This window comes from Phalacrocorax carbo, chromosome 3, assembly GCF_963921805.1.
Source record: "Phalacrocorax carbo chromosome 3, bPhaCar2.1, whole genome shotgun sequence".
Lineage (NCBI taxonomy): Eukaryota > Metazoa > Chordata > Aves > Suliformes > Phalacrocoracidae > Phalacrocorax > Phalacrocorax carbo.
This window is the reverse complement of record NC_087515.1, coordinates 113,558,073-113,570,124: the sequence shown is the minus strand read 5'-3', so window position 1 is coordinate 113,570,124 and position 12,052 is coordinate 113,558,073. Positions and strand designations below refer to the sequence as shown.

General features: G+C 34.6%; 1 protein-coding gene across 3 annotated transcripts in view; it reads left to right on the top strand.

Annotated features, from left to right (window-relative positions):
* The window catches only part of ROCK2 (Rho associated coiled-coil containing protein kinase 2), a 113,847-nt gene that overhangs the window by 74,646 nt on the left and 27,149 nt on the right, over window positions 1-12,052 (top strand). For all 3 annotated transcript variants that reach the window (XM_064448040.1, XM_064448039.1, XM_064448041.1), the window contains exons 7-19: window positions 1,069-1,207; window positions 2,911-3,002; window positions 3,835-3,994; window positions 4,588-4,651; window positions 6,360-6,439; window positions 6,840-6,888; window positions 7,588-7,723; window positions 7,848-7,939; window positions 8,190-8,436; window positions 8,760-8,866; window positions 9,527-9,686; window positions 10,715-10,875; window positions 11,294-11,478. In XM_064448040.1, the coding sequence (XP_064304110.1) occupies window positions 1,069-1,207; window positions 2,911-3,002; window positions 3,835-3,994; window positions 4,588-4,651; window positions 6,360-6,439; window positions 6,840-6,888; window positions 7,588-7,723; window positions 7,848-7,939; window positions 8,190-8,436; window positions 8,760-8,866; window positions 9,527-9,686; window positions 10,715-10,875; window positions 11,294-11,478 (1,672 nt within the window). The remainder of the gene's footprint in view (window positions 1-1,068; window positions 1,208-2,910; window positions 3,003-3,834; window positions 3,995-4,587; window positions 4,652-6,359; window positions 6,440-6,839; window positions 6,889-7,587; window positions 7,724-7,847; window positions 7,940-8,189; window positions 8,437-8,759; window positions 8,867-9,526; window positions 9,687-10,714; window positions 10,876-11,293; window positions 11,479-12,052) is intronic.

Here is a 12,052-nt window from a genome sequence, read left to right as displayed (position 1 = left end):
ATGACAGAAAGAGGGTAAAGGTGTAGGATTGTTGCATTTATATTCCTCTTGAAAGTGGAATGGTTTTTGTGCGTTGGCCTGTTCATACATTTTTTTCCGCTTTTGAAATTTTTAGTACCTCATTGGAAGCATGCAGTCAGCATGCCGGCTGCCCTGCCGGGTGGCCTCTGCCTGCGTGCAGCACGCCCGGATGGAGGAAAGAGCCTAGCTCATGCAACTGATTGTTCACCTTCTCTATTAAACCTGTGGATTGGTTGTGAGAAGAGATTTATGTAAAAACTTCAGGTTCTTGATTGCTGACCCAAACCATTTGCATATTCAGAATGTTGTCAGTTAACTTGATGTCAGTTACCTTTATCAATACTGATTCTTTGCAGTTTTCCCAGTTTTACTTTTCTTAAGTATATTTGCAAAGAAACTAGACTTAACTAAATCCTACACTGCAAACCTTTGGGTGAGAAAGGTCTATGATTTTAAAAGCCACCTGCCCATGTTAATATGGGCACCCAAGCTAATATAATTTATCAGTCAACAAGACTTATTAATATGGGTTGAACAGTGCAGTAACACTCTGTGAAGGCTCCTGTTCAGAGCTGACTTGCCGTAGGCAGCTCCAGGGGTAGCCAGGGTAGCCCTGCCTGCCTCTGAAACGGTCTTTGGAAAGCTTTGGTGGATTCTTTCCAACAAATGTTCATTGGCAAATCTTTAATGAGTTTCATTTGTTATTTATAGATGATATACAGATGGGGATTTATGTGTCTGCCATCATGTAAATTAGAAAACAGTGATAGTCTTTAGGTAGAACAAAAGATGTAATTCAGTGGGCAAAATTTTGGTAGTGATATACAGGATAGAAAATGATTTAGTTTGTAACACAGGCATTTTGGGGAAGGAATACTTTTAGTAGCATACATTATTTTGTACCCTGCATTCCAATTGTTTTTTTAAAATAAAATACTATTTTAGGTAAAACTGCTTATAGACTTTTCTTTATATCTTTTGTCTTTTTCAATTCACATGACTTGAACATGACTCAAAATCACTGTAAACTTAATATTTTATTTTCAGGTGATACTCCTTTTTATGCAGACTCACTAGTAGGAACATACAGTAAAATTATGGATCATAAGAACTCACTACACTTCCCAGATGATGTGGAAATCTCTAAGCACGCGAAGAACCTTATCTGTGCCTTTTTAACTGATAGGTAACTGCATGTATTATTCTGGTACTATTTTTTTTTTTTTGGATGGCATTAGCACATGTACATTGTAAAAATCAATTCCCTCCATTACTTACCCTACTCTCTGTTCAGATCTCTTCTGCAAAATCTCCTGCTCTCTAGTTTTTCTTTTGAGGTGCTTTTTCTAGGCATTATATTTTATCTCCATGAGCAGTTCTGACAGCTCTTGTTAACAACACAATTTGTGCCAGACAAATCCTTCCAGTTGTGGTGTATAATACAGTAACAAACCTGTAAGGTTGAAAGTCATTTGTAAGCTCCAAGGCAGGGACCAAATTGTGCTCCATGTCTAAGCAGGTGTTACTTAAAAAAATGAAAGCAAATACTTTTATGAAAATAAGCATGTATTTACTGAGTTTGTCTAAGCTTTCTTAGAATGTTTGAAGTTTTTTTCATTTGCTTTGCTCTATTAATTGACAAGTGTAGCTAACAAACCAGCAAGGATATTGTTTTGGCTATAAATAGATCCTAGAAGTCTCCCTTTGTGTAACTGAGCCACATTAATAGGAAGCTGTGTAAGCTTGTTCTTGACCTGAACACTCAACATTTTCTTTAGTTCTAGAAAGCACAGTTCATCTTCAGTTTCTCTGATTTAAAACAACGCTGTAGGTCCACAGTTAACTCTGGATCAATGATGCCTTCTTAGGGTTTCCTGTGGTCACTTGAACTTGCTACAGCACAGCATCTAGCCTTTACAGAATGAGGGATTAGGAAAAAAATTGCCGTATCATGGTTTTTGCATTCAGAGAGAGATTGTTTGCTCCGTTGAGCAAGATTGCAGTTATTCAGGAAAGATGTCCTTTAACAGCTTTTTTTTACCCCTAGTAGCTGAAAGGTAGAGAGAAAATACAAGTAGAATTTCATAATGTAAACATGGAGAGGTGTACTTCCACTACGTGTGTCCGTCTTCCTGTTTATATTTAATATAGTGCTTGAACGATTTATTTGAAACAGATGCTTTCTTTCCGTATGCGTGACCGCTGCTGAAGCACTTAAAGAAGGAATAAGCATCGACTTAAGATTTATTAGTTCTTTTACATTAATAGTTTTTATGTCCTGTTCTTGTAGATAGTTTTGAGAGAGACTTCTGGTCAAACTAAAAGCTTCTTGTTACATTTAAGATTTACTTCACTGCAAATCACAGCAAAAGTTGTGTCAGGATTAGTTACAGGGCAGAGGATGGAATTTTTAAAATATTTATTCCAGTCCAGCTTTGAATAACTGTTCTGTGCAGTAAGTTAGACTTTCCTTCACTTGTGTCTTAAGGTTTGTCATATGGTTTGTCAGACACGGAACTTCTGCAGTTCCCCCCCACCCCGGCCCGCCTGAGGGTGTTGGGCTTTTTGTTTGTGTTTTTAGTTTTTTTGTAGTTTTTGCTTCGGTGCTCTCTTTCTTGCTTTACTTCCCACGTGGCAGACTCCAAATTCTGGACATTTTAGCAGTTGCAGGGAGAGTGCATGCTAAGAAACAGAGAACATTTTATATAAGAAACTACGGATCCAGTGGTTGGTGGTTTTTAAAATTTTTTTTATTTGACTATTAATGTGGTTAACGCAGACAATCTTCAGTAAAAGTTTCTTTGCTGCTTATGAGCAGGTCCGCATTTAAATAACAAAAAACAAGTGTTGTTTTTCTTAACATGATTTTGGCTTCATTGCTATGTTTAGGGATGTGCGACTTGGGAGAAATGGGGTAGAAGAAATAAAGCATCACCCTTTCTTTAAGAGTGATCAGTGGAACTGGGACAACATTCGAGAGAGTAAGTAAATTAGCTTAAAAGTTCTATTTTTATTAAGTGTTTGCAATAGTAGAAATGAAAACTTCAGGCTGTATAAATTAAGTATTTTCTATTAAGAATCTTGCTCAAACTTCTGTATTTATCATCTGTATTATAAGAACTTAGCAATAAGGGTTAGTAAATACACTTTTTTCCTACTGGAGTTATCCTCACTTTTATCATGCTTTTAATGCATAGATTTCTGTTTTGAACAACGGAACTGGATGTTTTAGAATTCTGACTAATGAGAATGCATGCCAGGTTCTGTTTCTTTGTGACTTTTGTTGCTTTGTTCAGGGTTTTTTTGGTGTGTGGTTTGTGGGTTTTTTTGTTTTTTTTTTTTTTTTTTTAATTATTATTTCTTTTAACCTTCTGTAGTTGAGACAGCAGTTTGAGAGGGGTCTTGTCAGTTTTATTGCTTTGCATTTAAGGCATTGTGAACTTTATAGCTTTAGGCAAAAAACTGAAGTGTGTCAGTTCAGATCATGAGCTTGATTCTAATTTCTAAAGTCATATATTTACTAAAGTTTTCTAAAATGATGATTGTATTTAGAGTTCTATTCTCAAATGTTATTACCTTAGCAAATATATTTTGCACATGAGATATTCTATGTATTAGGCAACTAATGTAAAAACAGATTTATCTAGAAAAATATGTTCACAGTAATATTTACAGATCTGCTGCATCGTTAATACATATTTAACGAGCAGAACAACTTACAAGCATTTTAACACTACAGAGGTACCACTGTATATAGCAAGTGGCCAACTGAACGTCTTGGAGTGAAGGTGATATTTTCTCCCCTTTTTATAGCTGCTGCCCCTGTTGTTCCTGAGCTTAGCAGTGATATAGATAGCAGCAATTTTGATGACATTGAGGACGACAAGGGAGACGTGGAAACCTTTCCAATCCCCAAAGCCTTCGTGGGAAACCAGCTGCCTTTTATAGGATTTACCTACTATAGAGACAATTTGTATGTGATATTTTAATATGTATTTTTAGAAATATACCTGCAGATTTTACTTATATCCTATCCTTTTTTTCACTCTAGAGGCATAATTTATTCATTGCATTATATTAATATATGTCCAGTTGTGAAGATGCAGAGTTTAAGTAGAGTATATAATTTGCTACTACTTTGGTTATTTTGATAACTCTGATGATTAAACACATGATTTTTATATGCATTTAATTATATAGTCTCTTAAAATCTTTTAGGGTTAAAATACTGATAGATTTATAATTTAGTTCTAAAATGGCTTTTTATTAGTAGCTTTGGAAAAAAGTTTACACAAGCTAATAGCTTGCTAGGACTCAACTTGAATAGTTAAGAAATAATTGTATTAATTAAAAAATGATAAGTGCTATGGATTTGAAAACATGTTATACTTAAGATTCAAATCAGAAAGAAGTATTCACACTGCAGTACAACTAGCTTCATTCTGGGAATAGTGTAGGACAAATTAAGACTTGGGAGGATTGATTAAAATGACTTGATTGTCAAGGTTGCCAGAGTTGTTGAAAACTTGGATAAGAGCTGGAGGGATTTGGTTTTGTTTTTGACAGGTTGCTAAGTGACTCCTCTCAGTCTTGCAGAGAAAATGAATCCGTGCAATCTAGTAAAAATGAGGTTAGTGCCTTTTTTCATAAGTATTAATTATATGATTAACTAATTTTGTTAAGTCTGTTAAGAAAAGACAGTCTAAACTAAGTTTTCAAGAAATTTTTGTGTGAATGTGAAATACCTTAAATGTTTATTCACCAAATTGTTAACAGTAAATCAGTTGTATTTTGAAACAGTTGTACTCGAGCATTAAGGTACTATAGTATAAAGATGAATGAATACAGATTATTCTTGAATTCTGGTGGTATCTAGAAGTTGTTTGGAAGACACACGCGTAAGGCGCTGTTTACCACAAACAGCATCACTCTTGGGAAGGTTGTGAATTTTGGCTCTACACTTGCCTGAGTGATTCATGACTGATTTATTCAGATTCTGGAAAAGTAAACTGTCACCTGCAGTGATAAAGGAATGTTTAAATCATGCTCTTCGCTGAAGTGAGTTCAGCTTTTGGAGACTCACCATTGAATTTAAATTTGCACATGACAGGAGAATCCTATGGAATTTTCATGTACTGATTTCATTATGTTACTTAAACAGAATCAGAATCACAAAATGGTATTATTTGTATGATTCATGCGTAGATAGTATGTTGTTAACATTTCTTAAAACTTACTACTCATTTGCAAAGTCTAAAAAATAAGGAAATGCATTATGTATTGACCAGCATAATAAACATTTGCATTTAAATTTAGACTCCACTCCTTCCTGTCACTGCTGAATAGATGAATGGTTTTAGGTATTGCTGAATAGATTGATAAGTTTTAGAGTTTCCCTGTTAAAAAGAAATGCTACTGCTCTTTAAAATACATAGCATCACATTCATGATATTTGCTTTATGTTCTGATAGTAAACGTAGTTGGTAAAATTTTGCATTTCACTTCTGACAACTTTTTTTCATTTTTATTTTCTCGAGCAATGATTCTCCAGTCTTGGTGCCTTTTCAGTGTCCCTGTTCTGGGAATCTTCTAATTGTAACAATTATAAACTGTTTTAAAACCACATTTTTACATTGTATGTTTGGAGGTAGAGGAGGAGGGGGAAGGAAGGAAAATAAATGCATTTGAAAGCCGGAAGACATGAAACGATTCCAAAATTTATTATTTATAATTTATTTCATGAATATTTGGGTATGTGGCTTACAATTTCTTTTTAATATTTAGGAAGCCAAACAAAGCATGCCCAAATTCGAAAAGTGTTTGTTAGCTTCTGTACATTTTAGACTAAGAAATTCTTCTTTATGTGAGGTTACTGAACATAGTTAGTAATATTGTCTGAATATTATCCAATTTGGTCGTGTGGCCCCCCCCTTTAAAAAAAAAAATAAAAAATAAAAAAATTATTTAGAAAAGACTATACCAAAAATTCTGCTCCAGTGGAAAGTCTCTGTCTGCAGGGAAAGAGTACAGCAAAGGGCCAGTAACAATATTCTTTGCCTATAGAAATTTTATGACTCACAATCTGTGGCACGTTGTTCTGCGATGGTTGGATTTCATGTAGCCTGCAGCAAATTTCATTACTAAGGATCTGTATCTTTTAAATCATCAGGATTAATACCTTGTAAAGATGTAACCCTCTGGTGATGGTTTTAAAATAATATAGTTGAAGTCTGAATTCATTTTCCTTGCTTTCCCTTTTTTCATTGTTTAATTGAATTGCACTTGTTTTATGTGATAGCATTTTTATGTGGGCCATGCTTTTTTGACATCTTACACAGTTTCAGAAAAAACTCAGCAAGCTAGAAGAACAGCTCAGTAATGAATTACAAGCCAAAGATGAACTAGAACAGAAGTACAGGTGAGACTGTTTTGACATATTTGGTATGTTTATAAAGAAGTTTTATTATACCTTTTGTTTTTGAATGCTTAAAAGCATTTTAATCCACTTCGGGGATTCGTGACCCTGCAAGCAGACCTCGCTGTAAATTGCTATTCCTATGACTACTTGTTTGGTTGTTTTTTAGTGGTGTTTTTTTTTAGGTTTTGTTGGTGGGTTTTTTGTTTGTTTTGGTGTGGGTTTTTTCTTTTTGCCTTAACTTTCCATAAGAACTCCTCTGTTGTTTGTCTTCCCTGTTCCTTGAAGTTTCATGTGATTGCTGAAGCTAGAGTATCTTAACATAAAATGAGTTAGACACATCCAAACTTTCTAATTTCTGTATGATCAGTAGAGTTTAAAAATATGTTTTGAATGTCTTCAGGTCTACTAATACTCGTTTAGAGAAGATAGTGAAAGAGCTCGATGAAGAGGTAAGTCCATAGTTATTGGAATTAGAACTTTAACATTTTGAGTAGCTGTCTATTTATAGCAAGTAATACCAGTTGATTTATTTATATTCATAAGCATGATACTGTTGTCACTACTAAAATACTTTCATTGTGATTTCTGTACTACGATACATTTTTTCCAGAATTCATTTTTTAACGCGTTTTTAATTTGGAGGGCAGCGTAATATGAATAATCCATATACAATTCTAATAACTGAAGATGTGAGAGTAATGTTGCTGGAAGAGGAAGCCCCTTCTTTACACTGTTCAAACAGTGTCAGTAAAAGGACTCTCTTTTTGTCCATCTTTGTGCTTTAGTACTGCTACAAATTTGTCACATCTTTAGTGGACACATACAACTTAATGTATTGCTCATCCAGGTGCATGTTGAGACCTTACAGTACATGTATGTTTCTGTGCTTCCTGAGTCGCTGCTAGGTTGGTTTACCAGAGTCTTCAAATCCAAATTATCAAATGGTTTTTAAATTATAAAAGCTCCTGGCCATAGTCATCCTGGGCTGGATTTGATCACATGTTCTGACATGCTGTGTTTGCAGCGGCAAATGGACTGTGTCTTTCTCCATTACAAACTAAACCGAGTGCATGAGCTGTCTTTTTATCATTTAAAGTATACCATACTTCTGTGTGTAATTAGTGGCGTTTTTTGGAAAATATATCCAGGTAACTTCAAGAAAGAATGTAGAGTGTGCAGTCAGACAGTTAGAAAGAGAGAAGGCTCTTCTTCAGCATAAGAATACAGAATACCAGAGAAAAGCAGAACATGAAGCAGATAAGAAACGCAATTTGGAAAATGAGGGTATGTTGAACTATGTTTGAAGGGTTCTGTTTTGATGTGGGTTTTTAAAAGATAAAGTAATTATAGCTCAAACTAAAGCTTTTTCATGGCAATGATTAACAATGTTGAATTATTTTTCTTATAGTTAACAGTTTGAAAGACCAGCTTGAAGATCTAAAAAAGAGGAATCAGAACTCTCAAATATCCAATGAGAAAATCAATCAACTACAAAGACAGGCATGCCAACTTTTTATATGTGTATATTTTAAAATAATAACTGTTTGAACTCAGATTTTACTAGCAGTGGAGGGTGTTGAAATGTGTAACAGAGTTTTAAAAGTTGTTCTTGTAATGTTTTGGTGTTGAAAAGTAATCTTAAAATACATTCCTTTTTATTTCTTTAATTCATAAAATCTAGTATTCTGTAGTAGAAATGGTAGATATTATATTTCAATTGTTTCTGAAGTATGTTTCTATCAATCCTTAGTTGGATGAGGCCAATTCTTTGCTGCGATCAGAGTCTGATACTGCAGCCAGGTTAAGGAAGAACCAGACAGAAAGCACAAAGCAAATCCAGCAGCTGGAAGCTAATAATCGAGAACTACAAGATAAGAACTGCCTGCTAGAGAATGCTAAACTCAAACTGGAGAAGGACTTCCTCAATCTTCAGTCAGCTCTAGAATCAGAAAGGAGAGATCGAAGTCATGGGTCAGAGATTATCAGTGATTTACAAGGTATTCGCGCAAGTGTTCTGAAGTTAAGCTTGCTTCTCATTTCAGAAATAAAAATAAGTTTTGATTATCTTATTGGAGCTTCAGATTCTGACTTGATTAGCATGCTCTTCTGTACCATGGTCTGTAAGTGTGGACACTCCTTTAAGAGGAAATATGTGATAACATTTATAAAATGTTATTGATAACTTTGTAAATCACCCTGAAGGGAGATGTTCTTCAGAATTAGAAGCTGTTACATTTGAAAATTTTTATCTCTAAGTAGATACAGTACATCCTTTTTCTGCACATTTTCCAGCCTCATTGATGTTTTGGTCATTTTTTAGGTCGAATATCTAGCCTGGAAGAAGAAGTAAAAAATGGAAAGAGTGCATTAGCCAAACTGGAAATGGAGAAGAGACAACTGCAGGAAAAACTTACAGATTTAGAAAAGGTAACAGCACTTCTAAGTGAATACTCGTGTTACATACTTATGGAATTTTTAAAATTTCTGCTTTTATTACATAAGACATGGAGACAAAACTATGCAAAAACTAAGCCTTGTTTTCAGTGTTCATTCTCGTTCTTTTGATTATTTTTTTTGTTTATCGTTTTTGCAATATGGGAAGTGAGGGGAAAAAGAGAGCTTCTCCCTTTAGATCGTAATACATTATACTTCTAAAGTACGTGTACCCCAGCATGTAGCTTAACAGTGCAGAAGTAACATTTAATTTCACCTTTTTTTAAACTCTCAATATTACCAAAAATGAAAAAGCCTTCTGATAATATTTTTTGACAAATTTGTCATTGAAACAAAAATATTGAAAAAATTATTCAGTAATCTTAATCTTTGAGCTGCTGTTATTACAGAATGTTGGTTGTTAAGGCAGTAATTCTATAATTGTTTGCAATGGGGGCTGACATCGTGCATTTTTGGAGGGCTTTGCCATCCATAGGAAAGCATTTGTAGAAATCAGTTCTTAGTTAGCTCCTTAGAGTCTGAGCTCGCTCTTCTACTCTTAGCATACTTTCAAGCAGCATGTTGTTGTCCAAAAATTCTTCTTTAACCTGATGTATTTAATGTTTTATTTCAATGTAATTTCTTCTTCAACAGGAAAAGAGCAACATGGAAATAGATATGACGTATAAATTCAAAGTTATGCAGCAGAACCTTGAACAAGAAGAAGCTGAACATAAAGCCACAAAAGCACGATTAGCAGACAAAAATAAGATCTATGAGTCTATAGAGGAAGCAAAATCTGAAGCCATGAAAGGTATGTGTTTGACATCACAGTTGGACTTAGGTGTAAACTGTACGAAGTAGATAATATAATTTTTTAACACCAGTGGAAGCCTCGGTGTAGGCTTTTTTCCTTGATTCCCATGTTCTTTTTAAATATAGTGTCATAAAAAGTAGTCATAGTCCATTTGTCCTTGCTTTGCTAGGTTAAAGACACACTGTTTTAGTCTCAGAGTAAAACAGGTTCTCCATTGCCCACACCACTAATTCATCTTCTGTGCTAGTGTATTCTGAATTATTTTTTTAAACTTCTGTTACTAAAACTGCATGAAACATTTTTGTTAAGAGCTTATATGTGTTCTTACTCAGTGTACTCACACCTTTTTGTGTCTTCCTAAATAAAATAAAACTTAACAATTTAAATGTGTAGACCAGATAGAGTTAGAAATAGCAAAGCCTTTGCTAGGCTTCCATAGTCACTGTGCATATTCTGGTGCATCTCATGACAATTTAAATCTGTTGGAGAGAGGGATTATTACCAAACAATTCCAGAAGATGCCCCTTACTTTTGAATTGAGTGGCTTATGTTTACTGCATCTACTTAAAAAGCTGCCTACAGGTCCTGTCCTTCCAGATATTCAAAAGAAGCACAAATGATTCAGTGACAGTGGCTGGATCACTTGGCATATCAGGTTCCTGAACAACTTCAGCTCTTTAAATGATTTCAGATTATCATAGTCAAAGCAACACTTCAGTAAATTTAGGTGGATTATTTTTTAAAATCCACCCTTTTTATCTGTCTCAGATGTGTTGCAGATAAACTGGAAGTTATCTTGAAACTCAAAAGTAGGAAGTAGCTGTCAGTCAGGAATGCTTGCAAAAGCATCCTCTGGGAGTGGGTTTACTGTGACCATTTTTATGAACCACTCTTCAGCAGTCTTCCTCTTCAGTGTTAAAACGTTAAGCATGTTGTTCATTGTTAAATGGGATAGACCTCCTCCCCTCACCCTCCCAAATCCCCTGCTTTACACTGACTGACATCTTAAATCTCTTGTTTCACAGAAATGGAGAAGAAACTCTTGGAAGAGAGAGCTTTAAAGCAGAAAGTAGAAAATCGGTTGTTAGAAGCTGAAAAGCAGTGCTCCATGTTGGACTGTGATCTCAAACAATCACAACAGAAAATCAATGAGCTCCTTAGGCAAAAGGATATACTAAATGAAGATGTAAGGAACAATGGCAAAAGGGGTCCTGAGTGGAACCTGATTTTCTATGTTGTAATATTTTCCCTCTTATGACTATATTTAGGAAAGTTTGTGAATGAAAATGGCAGCAGCTTCTTCCTTCTCTGTATTTGGAGCTTTAAAACGTCTACTTTATAGAGTGTGGTTTCGTTTTTCTGAAATATTTCAGCATTATTGATCCTAAAAAGTTTTTCTTCTGGAATGTAAAATGCTGTGAAATTGACATGGGAAAACTAGCTTATTTATTGTCTGCTGATGCCTTTATTCAGGAAACAGCTTTGGCTTATCAACAGATGGAGGCATGTTGTACAGAAGTGTAGAGGGAGTCAATAAGAGACACTTTAAATATTGCTTTCCAGTGTAGGTCTGTAAAATTGACAAGTTTCTGTTTAATTTTCAGGTAAAAAACCTGACGTTAAAAATAGAGCAAGAAACACAAAAGCGCTGTCTCACTCAAAATGACCTCAAGATGCAAACGCAACAGGTCAACACCTTGAAAATGTCAGAGAAGCAGTTAAAACAGGAGAATAACCATCTTCAGGAAATCAAATTAAGTCTGGAAAAACAAAATAATGAACTCCGCAAGTACGCAGAGTTGCTCTGTATTTTTTAATAATGTTACTGATTTGTAATTATTTTTTGGCAAAAGCTGAGAACAATACTAATTTTAAATATCTGCTACACAGAATATGCTCTTTTACAGTGAAAAACTTAATTGTTTAAAATCATTTACAGTCACTGTAGTTGAGATTTGCCCTACTTATTCAGCAATGTATAGATTTCTAGTAAAAGATATCTGTTACCCTGAAAATCGTGAAAAACAGGAGTGTGAGGACTTCAGAGAAACACTTATTTAACAGAAAATCTAGGTTTGGTTTGGGGTTTTGTTTTTTTTTTTTTTGTTGGGTTTGGGTTTTTTCCTAATTATGTGTGGTTTCATTGAGGAGGAAAGTTACTGGCATTGTTAGTCCAGGAGAGCTCATAAGAACTGGAAATGGATACAAATACAGAGCTGTGAAGCATAACCATTGGAAATATCCGGCACTAAAGTTGTTCAAACACATCTGTTGGGCCTTCAAACAGGAGTTGTGTTAAATCCCAACAGTTCCTCAAGGTCTTACATGCAATATTTGCACCTGATATAAATAATTTTTTTTTT